This window comes from Psittacula echo (genome assembly GCF_963264785.1).
Source record: "Psittacula echo genome assembly, chromosome: 1".
NCBI classification, from domain to species: Eukaryota; Metazoa; Chordata; class Aves; order Psittaciformes; family Psittacidae; genus Psittacula; species Psittacula echo.
Window position 1 is genome coordinate 110,052,169 of NC_137735.1, and position 27,561 is coordinate 110,079,729.

A 27,561-nucleotide genomic window follows, 5' to 3' on the forward strand; every position below is an offset into this window, starting at 1 on the left:
AATTAGGTATTTTATTATGTTACCTCACAATATATGTCCCTAGTATGTTCTCCTTTCTTACCAGCTGAACTGTAAAAGTGCATTTGCTTTTTAGCAAATGCAAATGCCATAAAAGCTGCATTTGCTTGAAGTCCTCTGTACAATGCATTATCCTGTGACGTTTTTTATCTGACCACTCTACAGAGAAGACAGTACTGAAATACAGTCATTCTCCACAAGGATAGCCTTATTTTTTCCAGGAATGTAGCCAAATAAAAATGGTTCTTCTATAGACTTTTTCCTTTGTTAATCATGCTGAACTTTCAAACAGCTGAGTGCTATGATTTTCATTTTTTAAACAAACTTAATCCATAGTTTAGCTAAAGAATATTATCAGCCTGTTTCAAATCATGCCAGCAAGTGGATTTATAAGGTTTTTTTCAAGAAATGAGCCCACCATAAATCAATCTTTTTTTTTGTCAGCAACATAAATCCAACTTCTTGCAGAGAGACAAAGGTGATTTTCTACTCCATTTTCTACAATGCAGATCAAAACCTTTGGTCTAAAGTCTGGACCAACTTTAACCTCTAAAATGGACACATTTCAGTCACTACCCAAAATGCTGAGGGGGAAAGGGAGATAACCTAACCCTCAACCAACCAACACTATCTTGATTTTAAATGAGGAAAATATAAAGATTTTTTCCTTCAGTATTCTTTCTTCCACCCACCTGCACATTCCACAAGCCCATGAACAAGCAGACTCCTTATCCACTGTGACTCAGTGACTATCCATTTCCGCTGCAAATGCACTGGTCAAGTGTACAATATGCTGGCTGATGTATCACAACAAGAATTGTCAGTATAATCTCCGTTTATGGCAGAAAGTGTGGTTTCGACAGTGAAGCTTATTTAGAAGGGGAAGATGATGGTCACAGGAGGGGCAAAAAAGCTTAAACCACGCTGAAGTGAGCTGTACTCGCTAAAGGTTAATTTGGCCAATACATTTCTTCTGCTGCAGATCTGCTTTTTACATGTTGTCTGTAAGACTCACCGTCATTTTCAAAAAAATCCCCTCCAAAATACCCTGCCTTGAAACAGTAGAGATTACAAACAAAGCTCTTCCTTAAGATGAAGTATAAAAAATAATTTCTTGCAGCAATTTTCAGTTATTAAGCTGAGCCAGCTGCAATGGTTTTAGCGAGCAATCGAAAACTCTCTCCTACAAGTCTTAGTAGATGTCACAGATTCAGAAGTAATGATTTCCTGACAAACACAGCCAAGATATGCAAATTATACTGGGGGGAGAGGAAGACTTTTTATTTACTTTTTTTTTTTTTTACTCTGGCCCCTTCCCCAGAAATAGCTTGAATGTTCCTTTAAAGCTTCTCTATTTCCTTAACAGCAATGCTACTTTGAATTTCTCCAGCAAGAACGCAGAATGAACAATGTATCAGATTATGATTCTGCAGTAAATTCATATAAGGTCCTTTTGACTTCCTGTCAATAGTTACCAGAAGTTGTCTCAGGATTATTTTAATTTTTTTAAAGTGCGTGAACAAACATTTTTTAATGAACGTCTGGCTAGTGATACTTACCCAGGAGTCTAAATCATGATTTTACAGATCATTTTCTTTGTGTTCACCCAGCATAAAGCTTCACTCAAAACATTGTTAGTGAAAACTTGTTTGTTCACAATTCATTTATTTTTTTTTTTTAATACAACAGGTCTTCATAGTCTAGACTTAAATGCTAAATTATAATTGCAGGGACTGAAAATGCAGATAAACAGAAGCATGTCCAAAGACTCATCATCACCAGAGGTTATTCATGCAGACCAGAAATTACTACCTCAGTTTAAATACTTAGTTCTAACCCATTAAACAAATACTGCATGCAAATATCTGAAGTTCAGATTGATACTTTACAGCAAGTTGCATAAAATTTACTAATTCTCATCACTGCAGCACTGATGTACACGATAAGGGACAGCCAAATCATCCTCTTGAATTATCAACAGGCAATCATTTAACCTACCATATTCACATGCCTCACTAGAACTAGTCTGAAACTGAAGACACAAAGTGAAGAAAAGTCAGTGAACTTAGTGCTTTGACAAGACATTACTAGCTTATTCACAGGAAAGCTGGCAGAAAGGAAAGCACAGCCCTCAACTTCGCCAGTCCACAGTCTTGTTTTCTAGCCCAAGCACTAAACGAAGAAGACAGGGAAGAAAGGCTATTTTCATACTTGCATACAGCTAAAAGCATCTACAACTTTTAAGACATCTAAGTCTGTAAGAAAAACGTTTGTCCTGCACAAACCAATTCCATGAACACTAGTTTGATTTCTAACAAGCAAAATCTCTCCCACCTCCTTGCACAAAGGGAAAACTAGGTACAACACTTGAAAATTACATATATTAGTGAATGTGCTCCTTTGAGCTCCTGGCAACCTCTGGCAGTAGGGTGAGGATAGGCAGTCGATGGCAGTAACATCTAAAACCAGCACAGCAAGATTTACAAGAGAGGTCACTGCTGCAAGCCTTCACTCTGTTTTAAATATGCGGGTTTCTGGTTACCTTCGTTCACCTCCTCCTTCAGGAGAGGTGAAAGAGAGGAGGAGAAAGAAATTAACATTTTGAGTTGGCAATAAAAGGACACCTTTACAATTTTAGCATCTAGCCCCATGGAAATAACCTAACACAGGACAGGAAACTAGCATCACATGAACCATACACCAACTCTCAAACAAACCTTGCAAAGTTTTGTGAAAGAACCTGCCGAAATGGACAGGCTGTCAATGAGACTAAAACAAAACACAAAAAAAACCCCAAACCAAAACCTAGAGTTAATATTCAGTGTTATTACAATAAGTGAATAGTGTCTGATCCTGTTTCTAGAAGCCACAAAGATCTTCACAGGACCAAGAGCTAAACCCCAAACTCATGCTTCTGAAGCAGAGGGAGTTGCAGTAGTTCTGGGACAGGAGATGGCAAGGACATTTCACATGTCATGCTAGCCTCTTGCAGGATGAAGCGCTGCTTTGCATGCTGTTAGGTTTTGAAGCATGAAGCATAATCCTGGCCTAGGCAATCTTCTCTGACTTGCAGGCTCCCATGCCTAAAGATTCAGGCCACCCAACAGTCCCTGTGCTAGGATCATCCAGCTGCTAGCAACACCAGTTCTGCATTTTACATCTCCCAAGAGCTACATGGAGGGTGAGAGGCAAAGCAAGCCACTCCTGACAGTGTCATCAGAACAGCCTGTGCAAGACAACTGCTATCTTTGTGTTAGCTTCATTACCTTTAAGTCACAAAAAAGATACGTTTTGGTTTAATATCCTAGCTGTTAACAGAATCTAGTTATGTATTTGCAACCAACAACATCTGATTAATAGAACCTCCTTAGGTGAAGAAAGATCAAATACACCTTATAAATCTCTGTGCCAACACCACAGGAGTCTGGAGATTTCATATCAGCTGAATACTTGCATATAAGTCATCTACAAAACCTCAAAATTAACTCCTTACTGCACAGGCCAAGCTATACAGCAAACAATTAGCTGACTGCACTAAATTTGCTGCCTCTGAAAGATGTTAGTTATCAGCAGAGGAGCAGCATTTCTGCTTCTTTCGATTTTCAGCCAAAAGCAATATTCTGAAGGGAGAGACTGCATCAAGCAAGAGAATCTAGAAAGCAAATCTTCAGTTATTTGCATTATTTTTGGATTTTACATTTAAGGTGCCATTTTATATAATACTAACTTGCATGCAAACAAAGCATCCTTTTGCCGAACAGGTTGCTTTTTTTATTTTCAGTATGTTTTTCCCTCAAAATCAAAGATTCTGTAACTGTTATTAGACCTGTCCATGTTCCTTTCCGTATATTGTTGCATAACATGTGGTACTCAGCAACAAACACTACCAGTTCCCATTAATCTTTTGTTATGATGTGCAGATGTGAGCCCTGTATTACAATTTTTTTTGTGCTTGACATGCTCAGACGTCAAGTTCCCAACTTGCAAAGAAACAAAAGAAGTAATTCTATAAAGAAAGCCAGCATAAGTATTACATGTATTCCCCGCAAAGGCTTCACATAAAAAAAAAAAAAAAAAAAAAGAGAGAGAGAAAAGTCTGCTGGGGGAGAGGCACATGTTAAAATCAAAGATCTTCCCCAACATGCAAAGTACTTCATCCAGAAATCAACTTCAGCTGTCATAAAAAGTGTTGTAGCTCTTTGTACTCTAATTCCATTCATTAACTGAAAACCTTTACAACCCAAAAGCTTTACAAGAGCTTAACAATTAAGGTAACTCTATAGAGTCACTTGATTTAAAACATGTCCTGAAAAGTAAGCAATCAGTCAGCACTTCTGGGAAGCACTTAAAATTCCCTTTGCAGTGAACAATACATCTAAGAGTGAGAAAAGCTAGTTCATTTTGATAGTGCTTCTTGTGAAGAAAACTGATCAAGTTGTCTGAAGGGTAATTTTTGAGGAACTGTAACGATGACAATGAAGTCTTCCCTGAGGACAAAAGGGCTTTACAAATTTAAAAAAATAACAAGAAAACAGCAGTACAAATATACAGTACTGCATTTTCAAGCAGTACTTGCGCAAGAATCTCAACAGGTATGCCTTTTTTTACTGTTTTTCATCTTGAGTGATGAAGCAAACAAACCTCTTTTCGACTTGCTCAGTTTTCATGTAAGCAGTTCCTAGACCTGGTGCTCTCCTGCACTTGGTGGTCTAACACCTGGTCTTCCCCTGGCAAAAAGTCAACATTAAAGTGTCAGAGTATGTGTTATTCCCAGTTGCTGATTCCACTAAGAGGATCTCATGTTTAACACAGGTCAGGACTAAAAGGTTTCAGAAAGGACGACTAGGACCAAGGATCCTTCCTGAAACTGCTCTGAACCCCCCAACTCACTTCAAAAGGCTGAGCAAGCACCCCATTCCCTTCCTCTTCATCTGATGTCCCTTCTTCCCTTTCCTGGTACACACACAATATTTTATTGAGTATCAAAACAACTAAAACAGAAAAAAGTCAAGTAAGTTACAGTGTATGAACATAAGAAATGAGAAGCTCAAACCTCAAAACGTACACAGGAGATGGCCAGTAAGAGAAGTCTAGACATTTTAGGTCCTGATTGCTTCCTAGACAAAATACCAGAGTAAAAATGAGACTTGGCTGTTGTGCCTCAGTTACCAAATGAGAAATAGTTTCTATTAGTAAATGCACTGCATTTTTTATTATTGATAACAGACATGGAACCAAGTCTAACTTCTACTCCACTGTTTTGTTTACACATATATCCTCACACACAATTAACAGTTGGTTTTGGTAGCAGTAACAAAGGCTACCCAAACATGTTACAGCAACCAAAGAATTAACTTGGTCTGGGAGAGTCCAGTCATATTCCTCCAAACTAAGAGCACTGAGTAGTGAGTGACCTTCAGAGAACAACCCTTGAGTATCTCAGAGAAGATAGGTTGCTAAAAACATCAGTGTTAGTGAAACAGTTTTGTCTATGTGGGACACAGCCAAGAAAACACATTATTTGTGTCTACATATTGGTGCTAGCTTATACTGTTCTTCACATTTCATTTCAAAATAAAGGTTTTAAACTGAAAGAGGGTAGAAATTCTTCACTGTGAAAGTGGTGAGGCACTGGTTCAGATTGCCCAGAGTTGTGGATGCCCCACCCCTGGCAGCATTCAAGTCCAGGCTGGACAGGTCCTTGAGCAACCCGGTCTAGTGGAAGTTTCCCTGCCCATGGCAGGGTGGTTGAACTAAGTGATCTTCAGGTCCTTTCCAATCCAAATCATTCTATTATTCTACGAAGTTTTTAAGTATACAGTTGGCTTTCTGGGCTGCGAGCGCACACTGAAGCTGCCGGCTCATGTTAAGTTTCTCATCGACCAACACCCCCAAGTCCTTTTCTGCAGGGCTGCTCTGAATCTCTTCTCTGCCCAGCCTGTAGCTGTGCCTGGGATTGCCCTGACCCAGGTATAGGACCTTGCAGTTGGCTTGGTTGAACTTCATGAGGCTGGCACTGGCCGACCTCACAAGTGTGTCAAGGTCCCTCTGGATGGCATTCCTTCCCTCCAGTGTATCAACTGAACTACACAGCTTGGCACTGTCAGCAAACTTGCTGAGCTCACACTCAATCCCACTGTCCATGTTACCGACAAAGATGTTGAACATGACCGGTCCCAACACTGATCCCCTAAGTGACACCTCTGTTTACCCATCTTCAGCTGGACATTCAGCCATTGACCACAAATTCCATTTGTGCAGCCATCCAGCCAATTCTTTATCCCCTGAGTAGTCCATCTATCAAATTCATGCCTCTCCAGTTTAGAGACAAGGATGTTGTGCAGGACCATGTCGAAAGCTTTGCACAAGTCCAGGTAGTTGATGTCAGCTGCTCTGCCCCTGTCCATCAGTTCCGTAGCCCCATCAGAGAAGGCCAACAAGTTGGTCAGGCAGGATTTGCCCTTAGTGAAGCCATGCTGGCTGTCACGACCCACCCCATTGTTTTTCATGTGTCCTAGCATGGTTTCCAGGAGAATCTGCTCCATAATCCTGCCAGGCACAGAGGTGAGACTAACTGGTCTATATTTCCCCTTCTTGAAAACGGGGGTTATATTCCCCTTTTTCCAGTTGTCAAGAATTTCACCTGACTGCCATGATTTTTCAAATACAATGGCCAGTGGCTTAGCAACTTCATTCGCCAGCTCCTTCAGGACTTGCGGATGGATTTCACGAGGTCCCATGGACTTGTGCATGTCCAAGTTCCTAAGATGATCTTGAACCTGATCCTCTCCTACAGTGGGCCTAAGGTCTTCTTTCTCCCAGTTCCTGCATTTGTCTTCCAAAACTCGAGTGGTGTGGCCAGAGCATTTGCCAATGAAGACTGAGGCAAAGAATTAATTGAGAACCTCAGCCTTCTCCAAATCCAGGGTAGCCAGTTCTCGCATTTCCCTCCAGAGAGGGATCACATTATCCCTAGTCTGTCTTGTTTGTGACATGCCTGTAGAAGCCCTTCCTACTGTATTTCACACCCCTGGCCAGACTCAGTTCTAACTGGGTCTTAGCTTTCCTGACCTAATCCAAACTTTCCAGACAATATCCCTGTATTCCTCCCAGGCTGAATTGATGCTTGATACTGTAGCACATTTGAGAAATACTTACGTCAACTACACTTGAAAAATACACTTTAATGAAAAATTGAATTTGTGGGTAATGATGACATTAGTGTAAATTTGGCTGCTAAATCACTTCTTTTCCTGAATTGCAAGAGTTTCTAAAATTGTATCTGGAATAATCATCAGCTGAACATAACAGCAGATGGATTAGACTGCAGGAAAATGAGAGGAGTTTTGCTTTTCCAACTCTCAGATTTTATTAACTGTTCTTAGATCCTTTTGCGTTTTATTCCTACCACTGTCTGCCAGGCAACAGTGTGAAATCAAAACACATTTACAGGGCTATAAAAATGTAAATGTAGTGAAAGAAGCATGCATGCAAAACCAGTTTGGGATTTAGTTTTTATTTATTTACATCCCTGTGTTGATGCCACCTTTCTACCTATGTTTCGAGCTTTGGAGGCCATTCTGAAATGTAATCAGACTTAATAAAAGCTGAAAAGTTTTCTGTCATAAAACTGTACACAAGAATTGCAATTTTTGCAACTGGAGTGTGGCAAGACACAAAGTGGTTTATTACTGTATTATCTTCCTGAAACATACCCTTTATACAAAAGCTCAGTATTAGTTGACCTCTACAAAGATTTAAAAGAAAAAAAAAAGATTTTGCCTTTCAGTTACAGTTGTTGAAGGGTTGGGATTTTTCTGTCTGTTTTGGAGAACAGGGAGTTAGTGTTTGGGAGGGGGGTTGTTTAAGTTGTTTTGCTTTAAATCTAGGCACACTGAATTGTTTACTTATACTGCTTTAACAAATCATCAGTATGGAAAAATTTACAAGTTCACTTTACTTTTGATCTATTTCATTTTTCTTCTTGTAGTTTCCTCTTTGTTTAAAGTATTATTAAAGAGTGCAAGAGTATGCAATCATCTAGTTTTGATCCATATTACTGTACATACTTGGAAAATACAAGTACTCTTCAAAAAAAGACAAGAGTACGTTATTACTAACTAACAAGAACCTCAGTCTCTCTGGTTACAAATCAGAAACACTCTGTGGTTTTCCTCACTTCTCCCAGTTTTCAAATGGTGGGTGGAAGGAGCATGAGTGTTACATCTCCTCTTGCATTCTTAAACGGTTTTAGAATCCAATAAAATAAAACTAATGCTATCATTGGCTGCAATTTATAAGTTGTAAAGAGATAGCAAAAGGATGCTTTTCCCACTTCCAGAGCTGGAAATATAAGTAATGTAAAAGAAACAACTTTCCTATTTATATATTGTCAAAGGCCTATTGAAACTGTGAAAGAAAATATTCAAGATAGGATATTTCTATGAAGTTTGAGAAAGAAGCCATGTTTTACAAAAAGACTTCTTTTGGAGTAAAAGACCCAAACACACAATTTCAACACATTACAATGTATTATAATGTAAAGGAGCTGCGAGCAGCTGAAACAGCCCTTCCCTTTCCAAAGAAAGAATGCAGTGATTTCTCCCAAAGAAAAAGTTGACTAAAAAAATGTGAAATGGCAGTACAATAGAGTCATTTTCCTGCTTGTTCATGAAAAAAGATAGTATAAGTAAGATCTATACTACAGATAAATAAAAATTTCAAAAGATTACACAGCATCAGGAACATTCCATTAGACCACCACTTTGGGAAAAGCCAGTCACTTTTTCAAAGGTGACTAGCTATGTGATAATCTTAAGCTGGCCATTTACATAACATCACCAAAACCACTACTGAATTCAGTGTTTCTGGCAATGACAGCTTTGTCCCAAGAACAGAATAAAAAGATCACCGTGTAAAGTCACATCCAGGGACTTAAACAAGAGCTGGAAAGAATTTGACCTGTTCTAGAATGGGCTAAGCCAAAGCACAGGACTTCTTAAAACAAAAGTTCCCTCAAGGGTCGGGACAGCAACCCTTAAGTGCTAAAACATGTCTCAAATTGTTATTAATACAGTATGTGGATTTCTTTCATTTCTTTGGCCGTTTCAATAAAGCATGAATATCAACAATGAACAAAACTCAAAAAAATCCTGTTACTTGACACTGCAGAGAAGTACAAGCCTGTTCACAGGCAGCTAATGGCCTTCCAAGCAGATTATATCAGGTTTTACATTAAAACTATTCCGTTCCTGTTCAACTTCTGCCCTATTGCCAAAATGAATTTCTAGTATTTTTCTTTCTTTAAATCTGATGATTCCTTGTTGTTCACAAACCAGTATGAATTTCAGACACGCAGACTGTTTTCAAATCACACTAATAGAGGGCAGCAAATAATGCCTTTGGCCTTGCATAACTTCCAAAAAAAGGGCCTTGGATAACTTCCAAAACAGTACTGTCACTTCATTCACATTCATTCAACAAACAAAAACTATCAGAAGTTTTAATATTTGTAATTATTATATTTTAACAAAGACTTACCCTCTGGCAGGATCTAAGGCAATTGCTCTGGGTTGATCCAATTCTTGCCAAAACAAAACTTTTCTCAGTGATCCATCTAAATTAGACACTTCAATCCGATTTGTTTCAGAATCTGTCCAGTATAATTTCTCTCCCAGCCAGTCACATGCCAGCCCATCAGGTGACAGAAGTCCAGAAATGACCACATTTTGTACACTCCCAGATTTATTGAATTCTGTTCGTTTAATGGCTTCTTCACTGACATCACTCCAGTATATCAACCCCTTCACAAACACGAAGTCCACTGCTGCTGCGTCCTCTAAGCCACCCACAATCACTGTGGCGTTCTCCTTCCCGTTCGCAGCATCCACCAGTCGCAGATCACGTCGGTTTGCATACAGCAACAGCGGGGCAGCTATACGGAAAGAAATCAGGGGTGGGGGTATAGACAGATGCATTAACATCACTCATATTAAGTATAGTTTGCACTATGATGGTGCCTAAGGCCACAACTAATTTAAGAAATTTAAAAATAATAATTAAAAGGTGGGGGGATATTTTGTAGTTCGACTAAATAGCACAGACTTTCAGCCTTTCAACAGTGCTTCAACTGAAGATGTTAACTCATAATGGGCGGCTCATTATTCTGGGCAGTGCATTATTAAACTAAGATTAAAGAAGAAGGGAGAGAACAAAGGAAAAGGGGGTCTGAAGTGCCCAAATGACACTGTTCTGTAGAGCAGGATGCTTGAATAAGAATCTGAAAGACAAGGGTAATGCAGTTTTCTAAGCACTCAGTGCTGGCCCACTTGAGCATAGATTACGGGGTTTTTTCCCCCCTATAATTTGGTAATATACACTCCACTTCCATTAAAGCATAATTCATGTCAAGCTATCAAAGCCACCTGTATGTTGATACTCCCTGAAATTATATATCTCGGACATGTTACATATAATCAAACACAAAATGAATTGCATAGCATGAGACAGATGTTGCTTTAAAGTGCTGCAGTTGGTATGAGGAGTTAGGGAGAAAAATATATCTACATGAATGGACAACATAAACTCTTTCAAACTCAGCTCTGCCACTCCTGTTTACTTCTCTAATGCAAAGCCTCTATTCTATATGCTTTATTTGTTCACTCCATCAATTCCAACCATCTGTATATTCTTCGCACACAACACCCAAGACAACTAATGAAAAGAAGTAACCATGAAAACAGTATCTAAAGTGTAATATGGCTGTTTAATTGTCCTTAATCACAAGCTACATATAACATTATGGAAATTCCAGCCTCATACCTACTTCAGCAAAAGGTTAAGAAAAACACTACATTTGTGTAAAGCAGACAATCACATCCTTTTGCATCCACTATCAGAAAGCATTTCTACCTTTTCCTGTGTCTACTCAGCTGCTCTACATCAGGACTGTATAAGCAGCATTGAGATACATACTCTGATTGGCATACTAAATGCTCCTCTACCTGTAATCACACAGCTTCAACAAAAATCTTGCAGTTTCATTTGTCAGCATAGGTGAGCACTTTAAACTTCAAGCAGTATGTCTATTCTAACCAAAAGGTTTACATTTATAGAGCCAAAGATGTGCACGGTTGAATAATGTCAAGGGCTACACTGCGAGAAAGTGTTTCTCATACAATGAACTGAATCCTGAAATCAGAAATACTAACACAGGTGTCAGAAAATTCAAAAGCTAATTTCCAAGATCTCATTACCACAAAATTATCAAAGACATTGCCATATGTGCACTGGGAGAAGCTGACGGACCTAAGAAGGTCTACCTCCAAATAAACAAGTTCTACTATATACGTTGGAAGCTCTTTCTGTCTTTTTTGTTTTATTGGGTTTGGAGTTGTTTGGGGCTTTTTTTGAGGGGGTGGTTTGGGTTTTTTGTGTGGTTTTTTTATGCTTGTGTTTCATTTTGTGAAGTAAATTGTTTCGGATGTCATCTTAATTTTAGAAACACTGAATATGAATTTATTTATGGCAGTCTTTAAATGGGAAGTTACCAAAATGGAGGAGGGGGAGAAGGGAGCCTTCTTGGTTTTAATACTGCTAAATTTGTATTCACCCCTCCCAAAAATTTTTTTTATTCAGCAAAATATTTAAAGATGATATTTCCATGGAGAAGGGGCAGACTCCTTTAAATCAGAAAGCAGAATACATAGGTTTATTACCTTACTCTCTACCTCCTTTCCCTCCTTGCATGATTTCCCATCCCCTAAAGATTTCAAATTAATTACAGCAGTTTCTTGAAGTGCAGGTTGCTTATGGTGACTGCATTTTCAGAAAAGAAGTATTAAATACACTGCAAGCGGTAGAAAATAGATACACAATAAAACCCTCTACTTTTTAAAGCCTGCATACAATTGCAACATAAAAAATCTAGTTAATAGCCAGCTCAATGTCATCTAGGAAAGTGTGCAGCCAACTGGCAGAGCTCTCTCTAATAAGACAGCATGCCCAGCATTTGAAAAAAGGTAAATCCATGCACAAATGAGTAGAGGCTCCATTATTATGTGCAACACGGAGCAAGAGTACCCATGCACACAGCATGCACTGAATTGGAACACCAGGCATGTCAAGTGTAATCACCGAGGCCTGAAGGCACTGCTGAGCCTAACACAACCGCATTGCATAGGTTATTCATTCCTTGCTGGAGCTCAGCGCTGGCTGAGGAAGAACTGGAGAAAACCTCCTTTTCATGAATGATACAGGCTAGTTGAATGATGGCTAGGAAGAAACACAGCTACACTTAGGATGTGTAGCTTCACACAGATTGATTCAAAGCCGCAACTTGTAACATGTCCCGCAGGGCTGGCAGATGAGGATATAAAGCTTTCCAATTTGTTGCGACATTCAGGAATGAAGCATGTATCACCAAAATAATAAGAACCAGGTTTGTTCCCTCTCCCCCCCCCCCCCCCACCCGGCCCAACCATTCCCAGAAAACACGAAGGCTTCAATATCCTATAAAACGCAATTACTGAAGTTGGCAGCATTAGTACCTAGCGTCACCTTTGCCATTTTTTTTGACTAAAACAGCTATGCCAAAGGGAAAATTGTGGCAGAAAATCCCATTCTGTCCCATACAACTCACTTTTAAAGAAGCACAGATCACTGTAAAGATGGCTTTCTTGAATAACTTAGTTATGAACTACACTAATAACCAAGGGGAAGAACTGCAAGAGAAGCTCAAAGCTAGACAACTATTTTGCAGCTTAGGTTAAAATGGGACAAAGAGATACAACTCAGATCTATTTTGTTTTAAGCTGAACTCTTTACCTATGTTTCTATTTCCCTTTCTATAGACATCATAAAAACACATATTAACTGCAACAAACTATAATACATTGAGAGAAGCACACGTTTTGAAAGTAAAATAAAACCCACTCATCTTTGAAATCAAGAACTCAAACAGCAATGAGTATCACTGTGTCCTCTATCACCTGAGAGGTCTAAATGTAGTTTGCCCTTCTAATTAAAGTACCCAATAAAAGCTATGCTTAGTTATAAAATAAACTCTTTTGGTATCCACCAGCAGGAACAAACATTTGCTTAAAGCACACAAGTTAAAACCTAAGGTCTAACACATTTGAACTGGAAGAAAAAAAAAAATTAAATCATAAGAAACCCTTGCCAATACTGGGTCGCTACTGAGCCTAATAGCTTGTTAACACCAATATTCACATAACACCCTCCATAAGCTTACCGCATTCAATATCAAAATCCAGGCACTGCCTTTGTTGCCTTACTTTTACAACTAGAATTCTGCATCAGCATCCTTCTCCTTACCACCCAACTCTAGTTCTTTTACCAAACAGCTCTTGGTTGCAACTCTTGTCTCTCTCCCAAGCATACTGAAAGTTGCTAATCCCCAAGATACCCAAGTCTGTTTTCCCTAACACTTGTTTACTTAAGTCTTGCTTTGTTCATTTGATTTGTGAGCCTTTGATACTGGCTTAAGAATGCTGCAGCCCACAGAACACAAAGCCATGAACCAACATGAAAGATCAGTTAAAATGTTTTGCAATTTTTTTGTGTGCTTAAGTGGCAACTTTAAGCTGTCAGAATTTGTCATGCTTTCCTTTAACTAGTCCAGAGGCCTTTTCCACAAGTTCCTGCTTGCTCCCTTTCCACTTTCAGTGATCCATGACACCTCTGGGTGCCATGAGGTCAGTGTTACCTTCAGCATGCTCATTCTCTTTCACTGACATGGAATTTAGCCTGGTTAAAGCAATTAACACAGTCTCATTTTCCCAAACCCCAGCAATGTTGTTCTACCCCTTCACTTAGTTAAGGGCCTCTCTCTGAGCTGATTCAAATCATTACTTCAGTGAAAGGTTTGACTGGGTTAGCGAGTTGAATTAACGCAAGAAGTGGTCAAGTAAACTCCAAAACTAACATAAGGCAAGCAGCAGGGAGGTGGAAGGGGGAGCAGCTCTCCCCTCCAGTCACTGGCAGACTCCTGGATCTGCTCAAGATTCAGCCACATCCTTTCTCCCCAGCTCCACTTTCAGCTGTTGGTTCCCAACATCTCTTTTGCATTGGCACCTGCACTTGTCTCACAGCGAGACAATGCAGGGAACTAAACAGGCAAAAGGTTATCATGCTCTCACCCCAACCTGCCAAAAAATAGATTTTAGCCAGCCATGATACGGAACCAGTTCAAAACAAAGTCACACAAACATAAGTACCTAGCACAAATGGCAAAGGGAGGATTGAATCAGCTTTGACGAATTAGTTGAACCAGTTTCTTGTGAACCTCCAGTTTAGTAACAGGACCTGCCAGACTACAGGTGGCCACTGCAAGTTGTGGCAACCTTCCCCCGAATCCCAGCGTGACCCAGCCAGGAATACTAGGCAACCACTCACACTGTAGAAAGAAACATCCATGCAGGAGTCCACTGGTAAGAAACCCATGGATTGTTACATTCAAAGATGTCATTGACCTGGGAAGAGAAAATTCACCATCCTTTAAAAATCTTGCTAGAGAACTCTGAGCATCTAAAGGTGAATTGATATTGCCAAGCACACTGCCACAAGGATGGCAAACATGAAGACTGGAAAAGAGGAGACACACTGATGACATGTGCTAAGCAAATACACACTGCCCTGGATGAGGCACAGTGAGCAAAATTTGCCAGATGCCTCGATGGAATGACATGCACCCACATTCAACCCACAGGGAAGGAAAAGCACTTAAGTGGGCACAGATAACCAGCAAAGTGCGCTAATTGCAACCTACTCAAAACTAAAAACTCCTTATATGTAATACAATGCTCCCTATTCCCAAGATGTCTCGCAGAGAACCAATACAAGAACATAAGTCTCTGGACTGACAAAAGGATTCTGGCACAGTTGTGAGGACCCTTCCTTCACTACCCATGTTTCAAGTTTCTTCATCATTGCTTATGCTAATAAGGAATTCTGCGTACTTGTTATCCATGAATGCTTGAGTCCGGCTGCTCAGTTTGATGGAGCAAGACAGAAAAAGTTGAGGTAGCAGTGGGAATAAAAGCCTGGGAAACTTGTATCAAATCAGAAGAGAGGCAAGTTGCAAATGAAAATAACTTCCCCAAAAGCAGGGACCTGGCCTCAAGAAACCTCATACAAAGATTATGATTTTCAAACAAACAAAAAAATTCACCAGGAAATACATGAGTTTCAGCAGCAAGCAGCAGGCCAGGACTTTGCACCAAGTTCTCCACCACAGCAGCCTTCCTGATTTATTCCATGCAAATCACAATTCCACACAATATTTTACAAAAATTAATGAACTGACTTACCAGTAGCCTCCATTCCATTTTCACTGGATGAGCTCTCTTCTCTCTGAACCTCCTTGTTCTCACAAATATACTTGCAGGACACAGCAGGCAAACAGGACTTTAGTAAACAAGCATGAGGCAGCCCAAGCTTGTTAGAAAGGACCTTTTCTCCTCCTTACAACTAACCTAAAGTGTACTCCACATGCTACAGCCACCCAAGGGCTGTTCCGATGGTAACTCAAAAGGTCATAGGAACAGCCAGGCTCACTAGTGAACGAGATCAGTAAATCGCATTAGCACAAAAACAAAGACACCAAGCAACAACAATACTGCTTGGATTCTGCACCAAGCTCCTACCATTAGTTGGAAAACAATTCTCTTATTAAAGAGCTAGAAGGACAGAGGCAAAAGAATGAGAGGATGAATAATAATTAAAAAAAATTGAGTACAGGGAATGATAAAAATACCAGGCCCAGGCATAAAAAGCCAACAGACCTGACAGAGTATAGTAAAAGCACACACAACTGAAGTACACCATGAACTACAGCATATCACAGGCAACTAACTTTCTGAATGGCAGCCATCACCCACCAACTCATCTTGTCAGCAAGAGAGCCACAGAGACAATATTTATGGCTTCCAAATTACTACAGCATGTCTCTTCTTAGTATTAGGTGGCACACCCACACTGACCCTTTGTCCATCTTTCCATAACATTGACTCTCCTACTCTGAAGTTGTTCCCACTGTGCTCTCATGGTGATAAAATGCACTGCTTCAGTAGCAGACATCTTCATAACTTTAAATGCTGAATCGGTGTTACTGACACCCTAGGATAAGGAGAGAGCTATGCTTCCTGGTCAGACACCTTCTTGCAGCTGCTCTGCATAAAACACTATCATCTTCTTCCATTACCCTGCTGCTTACAAGAAGGAGCCACAAAGTTGCAAGAAAATAGGAATATATTGTGTGATGCAGCACCATACACTTCCCTGGGCCAGAAGCAGACTCTGGAAAGCAGGAAGGCTCCTAGGGACGTGTGACGAAGTACTACCATGAGCCACATTAATGTCTGCAGAACCTCAACATAACACTTCCTGTTTCCTCAGGTGTTCTCATAGCCTTCCGTCAGTACTATCCCAGGTGCTCAAAATGTTGTGAAAATAACACAGCACTGCAGATTAAATCATACCAGCCCCATGCACACTGGCAATACTTCCTCAGTTTTACTGGGAACACCCATGTTTAAATTGACACAACCTGTTTAATGAGAAAGTTAGTAGGCATGTAGACTGCCACAAAGCTGCTCCTGTCTGCAAGGTATGTTTCTGACAGTTCTTCCCAGCACACACCTTTGCCCATGAAGAAAAAGAAGCTTTGTTTGGCTATACTGTACCAATTAGAGTCCCACATCTGAATGGGAATGATATTTTGCAATCCAAACTTGAAGCTGTACTATGACGGATGAGACTACCTGATCCCACTGAAACAAAATACTGCCCTTTACACCTTCTGGCATCATCATTTCCTACAGCATTTCTAACAAACCAAAAGCTTCTATCATACCCCTCATGAAGGTGTTGAAAGACTGCACTGAGTCCCTCCACTGAAATAGAGCGCCAAGACACAACATTGTGATGCTGTGACAGAGGTAGCCCTTTTCCTAAAGCCTAGAAAGTTTAAAGGCCACAAGATACACCTTGTTCACCTTGGCAAGATGAGACAGGAATGCCCCAAAGTTTGCTGCTGTTCTGGAATGACTGCAGTTCATTATACGTTCCAGCCTGGACAGCACACATGTTTGGGGGTAAACATCCAGTCAAGAATGCCCTGTGAGTCCTGCCAGCTCACCTGCCTCCCATAGTTGGAGGACCCTAGCTATATCAGCAGGCACAATGTGGGAAAAGCTCCACCAAAGGGGTCTCACCCAGATTGCTAACAGTTTCACATGGAACAAAAAATGCACACACTGAGTAGCAACACACTGGTTTACCTTCAAACTAACAAAGTATTCCTCCACATTGACAAGAAGTTCATAGGCACTCCCTTAGATAACTTTTTAAATGCTGTATGGAAAAACCTGTTGTAGTGGGAGATACAAGTTCACAGATTTTGTTTCTCAGGCAGGGAAAATACTTTCTTCATGACAAGACAACTTCAACAATTTTGCAAAAATATGAAGGATTCACACTGAACTAGAAAATAGTTTTGTAAGAAAATTGAAAGAAAATACACTACAAGTGAAAAGAAGCTCTTAAAATACTTTGAACAGATAAATTCTTAGGACTACAAAGTTTACTACAGCTTAATACAATAAATAACAATCCCAGTTCAAATGAACGGTTTGCGACTGTTTTGAAAGGGTAAGGAAAGATGTGCACATACTTCAAGAACTGAAAAAAAAAATAAAATGTGCAATAACTTTCACACAGTTGGAACTATGTGATTTATTCTAACTTTTTTTTTTTTTTAATTCTCAAAACCACTCACATTCCATTAATGAAAAATCAACAGGCTTACACTAGATGCAGCGACACATGGGGAACAAAAAAAACCAACAAACACCAAAAACCAAACCAAAACACACACACATGCAGGATTGCCTGAAAAAAGTTAAACGACCCAGGCTTTTTCATACTGAATAGGACTCATTTCTTAGAAACCAAAAGAAAAACAAATAAACCATTAACACAAAACCACCCAACTTGGATTTATGAATTTTGCCATAACCTACAGCGTAAAGGCTACTGAGCCTCAGTTAAGTTTCTGAGTCACTAGAGCACCAGTGCATTTTCCAAATGGACATAGCTCACTACAAGGTTTACAAATGCCTACTCTTCTATCATTCTTTATAATCCTACTCTATTAATCTATGTGTAGTCAAGAGGATTCTTTGATTTACACAGTGTTAACATTTTAATTAACACTAACACTATGAGTAACAAGCAAGAGTTTATTTTCTGGTTTGACAGAATAACAAAGGAAGTTCTGAAATTTTACAACCACTTCCATTTCTGTTACCTTCCACATTCAGGCAAACACATCAGTCACCTTCAAGAAGCCTCAACTCTGACAACAGACAGAGGAGAATGCTTATTACTGAGAAGTTCTGGAGGCATAAACAGTTAAATAAAACCAAAACCATAGAAACTTACAAACTATGTTTTTCCTCTGGGAACAATGGTGAGGGGGGAGAAAGAGAAAAAATATAAAGGAGAAAATTACATTTCAGTATCATAGAGAAGGAAAACAAATGATTTTTGATTAAGCAAAATTATATAGCTAGTTGATTATGATTTTCTGTCTCAAATATGATTACTTTTCAAATCTGACATCAAGAGCTCACACATGGCCCTTATAAACAGAATTAAAACTATAATACCATTTCTGCCACATTGATTATATCACAAGGGAGTAATTCGATTTAGGTAATCTGATCCTGTAACAAGATACTAAGAAAATCTCTACAAATGTTGCCATTTTCCATGTCTGTTTATATTAAAAACATTTCCTTATTGTTCTCTCTGTATAAATAATGAAGCTTGAGAAGCATTCCACCTTTTAAACTGATATGCTGCTTTCCCCAAATAGTTAATAACATTTTGCAAAGGAAACAAAGTATTACTAATTAAACCATTGCTTCTTTTAACCTGCATTTTGAATGGTATGCTCTTAAAAGCGTATTATAAATCAAATGGAAAAAGGTATTGCAGTATTTCCGTTCTATTCGTAGACTGGTAGGTTTGACTCCATTTCAAAATTGGTAGAGGACTGTGTCAACTACATTGAAATAGAAAGGTTTGTACCAAAATAATCACAAGGAGACAAAAAACTCACCCTATTTTCGTGACCATTTCATAGGAGACCATATTGGAAAGAAGAAACGACAACAAACTCATATCTACTTACAAACACCATCACTGCATACAGACCAAGTTCTGCCCATGTGGAGCAAATACTGAGCCTGTTCACATTGTAAGTCTCTTTCCATAAATATGAACTACAGGAGTATCTAGAGAGCTTAATGAAGGCTCTCTATGTCAGCTTGCCTGCCAAATGTATCTGTAGAAGTTACTTAATATTTAGGGTGTCAATACCCAGTATTTATGTACAGTCCATTAGAAATACAATGCTTTCTCCTTCCAATCTTTGGACAATTACCACAAAAGAATGACACAGCTTATTTGTTTAGAGCACTGCTCATTCTGTAACTTTGCAAGCAGCATACACTCTGAAACTACACAAGTGAGGTATAAGTTGAAAAAATAAAGGTTGTTATTAGAGAATATTTCTTTCACCAAACAGCAACTACCCTCTAGAAGAGCCAGCACAACAAAGCACTCAGTGGAAGTACTCACTGCATGCTCATCCTAAATCTCATGTCCGCTCATCAACAGTCACCCTTGGTGAGCCACAGCATGTAGGTTCAAGGGCTCAACTTTCAAGTGAACAATGCCAACTCCTTTATATGAAGGTGAATGGACCATCCCTGAAGTCTGCAAGGAAGTTGCATCCCCCCTCATGTCTTCCCAAGCAACTTACACCACTTACCAGTAAAAGTCCATCTGTGTGAAATTCCTTTACCAATGTAAATTCTGCTTCACTGCCACAACTGCCTTGGAAGCACAAACGGTCCCCATGTGCCATCAAAGTGGGTGGCAGCAAAGAATTTCACCAGCCACTTACAATTTACTAACCAAATCTCTCTCAGGTAAGTGGGCTGAAGCATGAGGGCTCCCCAGCAGTAGATCTGAAGGAGGAGCTGAGCATGCTCGCAGCCACCAGCTCAGCCAAAAGCATGCAACAAAGCTTTAGTAACTGTGTTTCTGGTGCCACTCAACAGTAACATGTACCCCTCCCTATAGTACAAGGAAGTGGACTCTTCTGAAGAAGCCACCAGCAAAGCAACCCAAGTATTTGCCATTTCTCATAGCAAATTAATGAAGTTAAATATGCTGAGGACAAAGAATATAGTGTTTAAGTCTGCAGACTGGCTGCAGAGATGAACGGTGACAGATCAGAAACTGAGACCTGTTTCTCCCTGTTCTCCTCCCCTACCCCACTCGGTCAGAAGGAAAAAAAAATTAAATTATCTTTGCTCTACTTGACTTGAACTAAAAAGTAAATCCCATATTACGTGCACTGCAGCAGATTATTTGTGAAGCTGGCATTTTTGAGATGTGACATCATCATAAAGGTGGATTACAGATGTCCAAAGGAATCAGATTTCTCCAGCTCCCAAAGACAGAGTTTAAAATGTTCCTATGCTCCAGATCCTGACCTATCTTCCTGAAAAAAAGAAAACATAACCCACAAACAAACAAACAAAAAACACTCCTCTATGCATTCTACAGCTTCTAGCCAAATTCCTTACCTAGAATTCAGGGAATGCAGATGTAATCAATTCACCAGAGGAAAAGGAAGAAGCATCAGTATGGTTAATGCCCCTCCAATCAGCATTGGTGTGAAACATGAAGAAACCTTTTCACCTGAATATGTCACTGAAGGACAGAAGAAGCCCATCATCTGCACACATCTCTGATCAGATATACAGTTTCAACCATATACCATAACTTCCCTGCATACGCAGTGCACCTTGCCAAAAATGCTACTTCACCTTACCTCCAAGACACAGAAAAATCTTCCATCAAACTTTTTAAGTCCTTATTTTTCAGCTTTAAAGAAGAGCTAAAGCAATTTGATGATAAATGAACTATATCACAGAGACACAATTTCAAAAACTATTAAAGTAATGGTGGATTTTGTAACACCTTAGATCACTCTAATTTCAGACTCTTCTATGGAGAGATGAAAGAGGAAAATGCATTGGAAATCACGGCAGACGAAGGCACAGTGATTTCTGAGGAATCATACAATGAAAAAACATGACTAGAATACGGTTGACTCAAGCTTGGGTGAAGAAACAGACCATGATGATTACAAATATATATGTATATATTTCCAAGTCTCACTGTCAAACCTAAGGATTGTACAGTCCTAGGTGAAGAGACCTTCTGTCTGAAGGCAAATGCATAGCTTCAGCTAGAAATGCCACACTTCATCACCAGCCTGAGTGCTTCAGAAGTAAAAAGCCTAACTTGTCTCCCTCTCTGACTTCTAGCAGAAAAATATGTGCAAATACCTCCAGTCACAACTTAGCAAGTCTTGAACACTAAGCTTTCCTAAACTACATGCAAACAAATCTATCTAAAAGTTACAAAAAAGTAAAGATTACCTGTTTATCAAAAGCAAGCAACAGATTAAAATGAATTAAAACAGTAACGATATTAAAACAACAACAGATTAAAACAAATCCTCCTCTGAATGCATAAGAGGGAAGCTTTAATTTTAAAATGTGCATTACCAAAGAGGCATTTTTATCTCTTCGCTAACTGACCTTAAGTGCAAAGGTCTGCAATATTCAGTATGTCTGCACAAACATCATTTGTAAGATTCCTATTCAAACAAGAGCTTTGTGCACTGTCTGCATGATCATGGTTTAAAACCAAAACAAAACAGCAATTCCATGATGACTGGAGTTATTTCTGGAAGTAAGCTGTGAATAAGTACAGAGGAAGAACTCTCTATCACTTATTTAAAAGTTGAAACCTCAGTTTCACACTTATCTGCAGCTCCCTGACAGATGTGATGCCATTGCTATTGCTTCTTTCAAACTGACAATTATCAAACAAAATCCGCATTGGTTTCACAGCTGTCATGGAGAATACAGCAGAGCTTCCATGAAGCAGCTCTAACTCACTCCTCCACCTGTACCCTCTCTGAGAGCGGCTTCAAGAAGTACTGCGGATGGCCAGAGAAGAGGAAGCCCAATCTCCAAAATCAAGCCAGGGGGTGAGAAAACAGAGACCAGACTCTGAGGAGGGTCAAGAGACTTCAGGAAAGTGAACCCTTTCTTCCATCAGCCAGAATATGGAAAAAGAAAAAAACCCAACCACAGCAAGTTTTCATGACAGTTACCTCCTGCCTCTTAGAAATCCAAATACCTGCCCTGAAAATGTCAGTAGGATCTGGATTATGGCAGTCCTTGGACAACTTTGAAAGACAGCTGCCTTGCCCTGTGCATCCATTTCTGACTAGTAATGGCCTGGTACTTCTTCGAGTCCTTATTAGTTTACAGGGCACTGAGCTTCCAGGTTACCAGGTTTATTTCTTTCCAGATTGATAAATGAGTCCACCATAGTTTCCTCAGACTAATGATCACAGCTCAGCTGTTGGGGAAAAAAAAAAAAAAAATCAAATAGACAGAGGTTTACAAGTCAATGAGAACAGGGAGGCTAGTTCTGTAAGTAGAGAGACTGCTGCAAGCCACAAACACACACTCTGACATTTTCTGAGTTTCAGACTCCAGCACTGTTGGCTTGGCATCCTTCACAGCACTGAATTCACAAAACCAAACAGTGAACTTCATAACTTCACCTCTACTTTCATGTATAAACTTATTCATACCCATGCTGGCACTGCCTCTGCCTCATTAAGGAACTGCTGACACCTCTTCTGAACTCAACACATCTTATTCAAACCAATTCTACTTGCATAGATGTTGTTTATTAGGGAGGATGCATGCATTAAAATCTGATTTTTTGTTTCTTCAGAACTCAGCTGTTCCTGCTGTTTATCTCTACCTAAGGTAACAATTAGCCAGTAGGAAAATTACTATCGTGTCACAAACATAAGATTACAACTTCAGGTAGGTGATCAAACAGCAGGAGACCTTCAACACAAAAGAAACAAAAACACTGTTTGGATACAAACGTCCTCGGCAATAGACAAAGACAAGAGACAAGAAATGACAGTTCATTCAAACTGAATGTTTCTTCAAGGTGTCTTATTAAGCATCATCAAATATACAAAGATTTGCAAAAGCATACGTCACTATTGTGAGACTAATTTGAAGAAATTACAGTGACAATATTATGTGACATTACATATGACAGCAATTTCTGTGCTGTCATTTGAACTAGGCTGAACAGCAAGTGAAAGCCAAATGAATGGTTTATTAAGAACAGGTACAGTTGGTACTTAATAAAACGTGGTCAGGAAACAGTTTCTCTCCATGCTCCAGTCTTCAGTTAAATGTCGAGACACCTTAACTTTTGAAAATTGGGGTTTAACTACCACAATAGGAGTTTGAAACAACACACAGCCCATTTATAAGGATACTTGTATCTTTGCAAACAGGATACAATATGGCAAACAGATGCACAGGAGGGAAGGGGGAAAAGAAGAGTATGGAGAAGAGGAAAATTTTTGTTTTCCAGAGTCCTGAGCAACTGAAGACAGAGCAGTTACTTCAACATAAGCCACCTTTAGTCTAGCTTTCATCTGAACACGCTAGTGTTGATGAATTTTCTAAGCAAAAGTGTGTTTGACTGCTAGCAATTAACCTCTTCCCCCATCTAACATGAAAAAAATCGAGTAAATAGCAAAGCGATGGATGTAAACACTACAGGTGACTTCTTCCCAGAAAGACTGAACACAGAGAACTAGTTACTGTAATTATGTCTATAGCGTTAAGAAACGAAAAACTAACCCCAGAACTCGGCTTTCATACCAATTGTGCCTTACACGACAAACAATATTGGTGGAGAGGAAAAGTGGAATACAAATCCTCAGCTACTTTAAGTGACATCCCCCCGTAAGGCACTCGACTGCCGATTTAAACCTGTATGAACACCCGTGGCAGTTCACCAGTGAAACACAAACTTCTCTCAAGTCCCAGCGCAGAGCCAACACAGCTGAGAGGATGGAGCATTCACTCCCCTTCTCGCCAACTCCGCACGCTCACTTCCCTGCGAGGAGGGTCTCACTGAAACACCAGATCCCGGCGACTTCCCAACACCCCACACAAGCTGGATACGTGAAGCTCCGCGCTCCCCTCGCACCCGGCAGCGTGAAGCGCCACTCACGGGGGAGAAAAGGAGAAGAGCCTGGCTATACTAACAGCGGTATCAGCCTGACACCAGCGTGGCCGAGCTGCTGCCTCCCAAGGCCGGGTGCGGAGAGCGACGGGAGGGGCGGCGCTGCTTCAGGGGCTCGGTGCGGTGCGGGCCGGCGGGGAAGTTGGCGTAGAGGCGCGGCGGCTGGGAGAGCGCTGCCCCCGCGCCGGGCCCCGCGCCCCGCCGGCAGCCAGGCCTCTCCCCTCCCGCACGCCCAAACATGGCCCCTCGCCGCCACCCCGGCAACTTTTCCCCCCCTCTCCCCGCTCACCTCTCATCAGCGAACAAAAACTGCAGGCAAGTAGGCTGCGCAGGACGGCCCCCATCTTCCTTCCCTCCTCGCTCTCACCGGCGGGGAGGCGGCGGCGAGGAGCAGCACCTCCGCTGCCAGTTCATGCTTCCAGGCGGGCGGGGGAGGTGGCGGTGAAGACGGGAGGTGTGGGGGGAAAGGAGGGAAGCTGAGGAAGGGTGGCCGCGGAGATTCCTCCCTCGCCGGTTCCTAGCAGGCCACTTGCCCCGTCGCGCCGCCGCGGGAGCAGGCTCTGCCCTCCATGCCGGCCGCCTCCGCCTCACCGCAACTGCTGCGGTCGTTCCCCCATCCACCCCTACCACTCGCTCGCCCGGCCTCCGCCTCCGCCGGGCGCGCACAGGCGCAGGGATACAGCCCTCCTCCTCCTCCCCCAGCCCGCCCTCCGCCTCCCCGCGCCGCGCCTGGACGGCTCCTGGAGCAGCGCCCGCCCCCCCCCCGCACCTCTTCCCCGTCAGGGAGGGAGCGGGAGGGCGGAGGGGAGGGGGTAGGCGCACGCAATCGTCTCTCGCACGGACAGTCACACACATACACACACGCTCCCGCTCGCCCCGCCGCTGACAAAAGCCCGGCGGGGTCCGCAGCACGGCGGGATCGGACCGGGCCGGGCTGGGCTGGGAGAGGGCGGGGATCACGGTACTCCCCGCGGTGCCCGCCCGCCGGCAGAGTGAGGGGAGGTGGCGAGGGGCGGTCGCCGCTGTCGCATTCCAGCGGGACTACTTGCCATTCTTCACCCCCTCCGCCGCGTAGCGATGCTGCCCGCGGAGCAACACTGGACCGGGAGCGACGGCACTACTTTCTGCCACAGAGCAGCGGCGGCGGCCAAGGCAGCAGCAGCACAAAGGCAGCGGCTGGTCCTCTGCTGGGTGAAGGCTGGGTACTGCGGGGCAGCGCAGGGCCATCGGTTCCTTCCTTCTTCTTGGTTGGTGCCCGCCTGCCCGCTCTCCGAGAGGGCACGCTGGCGGAGGGCCCTCCCCATGGGCCTGGCGCTTGGGCCAGCTGCGGGGTCACGCTGGCCTTTAAATATGTATTGGTGTGCGGTGCCCCACCGATCGGATTGGGAACAAACGTGGAGAGACGGGCTGTAATAGTGAGGTATCGCTCGGTCAGCGGAGGGTGGAGGAGATAAGCAAGATGCTAAAACTAAGTTACAATTAATACAGCCAGTGTGGAGATTACAGAGCAGTAATGTTGATCTGTCCCAGAGCAGCAGTACCAGGCGTTCCTTCTCAGAAGGATTTGCTGCTTGGTTGATGTAGTGTTGCATAATTTATTTCCCAGCACTTCTGAGGGTGTTCTGGGATTTTGCCCCTCTTGCTAGACTAAATGTAGTATGCTGGGTTTGTGCTGCTTGGCACAGTAGTACAAAGCCCCCTTAAAATCAGTGACCTGTGTGCTGTGTTGAAATATAAATTACTGTTTTCCACCATTGCATCCATGTAAACACTTTTACTTCTGAAGAGGCTAAAAGTTAAGATTTTGTAATATACCCTCACTTAAAGCGTCTCTCTGTACCTGCCTTGTTCATTCCTCATAAGCAGTACAAAATACAACTTTCTTGCATTTCCTTAGATGAAGAAATCTACTTCAGGATTTCTACAAGGAACATTAAGTCTAAATCATGTTCTCCCTCCTTCACAGAGTATGGCAGCTGGTTGGTAGGATAATGACAGGTTAGCAGGACATCTTAAAGCAAAATTGGAGATCATTACTTTTAGAAGTCCATATTATTTTCAGGGTTGTTAGAAACTTAACAGAAGTGTATAACTTTTAATCTCATATCTGTTGGACATACATTTGGGCAGATTAAAGGCCCGAGTGTTGTAGACTGATTCTAACATCAGGCTCCTGGAGTCATGTGATAAATGACAGAATCTCAGCTTTTACTGGGAAAAAAAAAACCAAAAAAATCCACCCAGAGTGTTCTGTGCAAAGAAGTATATTTCTAACCTTCAAGCAATACCTGCCCGAGGCCAGGTCTAGGTTACAAAGTGTTGTCCGTGACTCTGCTGGATGAAATTGCCTCCTCCAGAACTGTGCTGTCAGCTGGGAGGATGAGCAAACTCAAGCAAGATCCATGTGGGTAGCAGAGGGGAAGGGCTTCCCATGCAAAAATGTACCTAGATGGTAGATAACCCACATCTAACCCTTGTTGTCACTCCTAGGTTTTGCAGGAGCAGGCAGAAGGAGCACACCTTTGTATTTATTTTCACTGTTTAATTTGAATTGGAGGAGAAAAAGAGCTTTTCGGGAATTTCCTTGTATTGTACGCTCACAATGTTGCACAATCCATGATTAACATCTTGCAAAGTATGGCAGATCTGTCATGAATTTGCATCTTAATCATACAATGCACAGCTGAGGAAAACCTCAAGCCTGAACCCCTGCATCACAGAACACATTTCTCTATATGCCATTTCCTCTCACATCTCATCTGTTTCTGCTGGAATCACTCTGGTGTCTTGACTGTGTACCTTGGGAGCCTCATCCCTGCCTTGTTGCTCGTACCCTTACAGGCATCCTCTCTGCTATCCATGCTGGCTGGTTTTATTTTTAGCTTTCACACATTAGATGTTGTCACCCCTCACACTGGTGTAATTCACTGGTTTTCTGTAATTCAAATCCTCTCCTGCTTAGTTTTTTCTCTGAACCATTTATGATAGCTGGCTTCATCTCCCTCAGCTTGGCCTCTTTCCTCCATGGCCTGCATAGACACAATCCTCCTGTTGCTATTCCAGCCCAGATAGCCTCTTTTGAACCCTTTTCTCCATAAATGCTTAAGAGTCAAGACAAGCCTATGTCCTAACTGCTTTTGATTCATATATGTAGAATTAACTCCATACCTGAGTTTTTTACAATGTAAAAGAGGCAAGATTACCGCAGACAGAAAAGCCTGAGATGGTTATGTTCCTTTAGTTGAGCTTAAAGTCAAAATAAACGGGGAATGGAGAGGGAAAGTCTCTTTTGTCTCC

The 27,561-nt window shown here is 41.5% G+C and overlaps 1 protein-coding gene across 2 annotated transcripts in view; it reads right to left on the reverse strand.

Annotated features, from left to right (window-relative positions):
• LRP6 (LDL receptor related protein 6) overlaps positions 1 to 24,763 on the reverse strand; it is a 122,799-nt gene extending 98,036 nt beyond the window's left edge. The window contains exons 1-2 of one of the 2 annotated variants that reach the window (XM_080635028.1): positions 24,554 to 24,763; positions 9,559 to 9,952 (exon numbers count right to left, since the gene is read on the reverse strand). In XM_080635028.1, the coding sequence (XP_080491154.1) occupies positions 9,559 to 9,952; positions 24,554 to 24,608 (449 nt within the window). In that variant the 5' untranslated portion in view covers positions 24,609 to 24,763. The remainder of the gene's footprint in view (positions 1 to 9,558; positions 9,953 to 24,553) is intronic. The other variant, XM_080635027.1, reaches the window with a different exon arrangement.
• Positions 24,764 to 27,561: the final 2,798 nt, after the last annotated feature.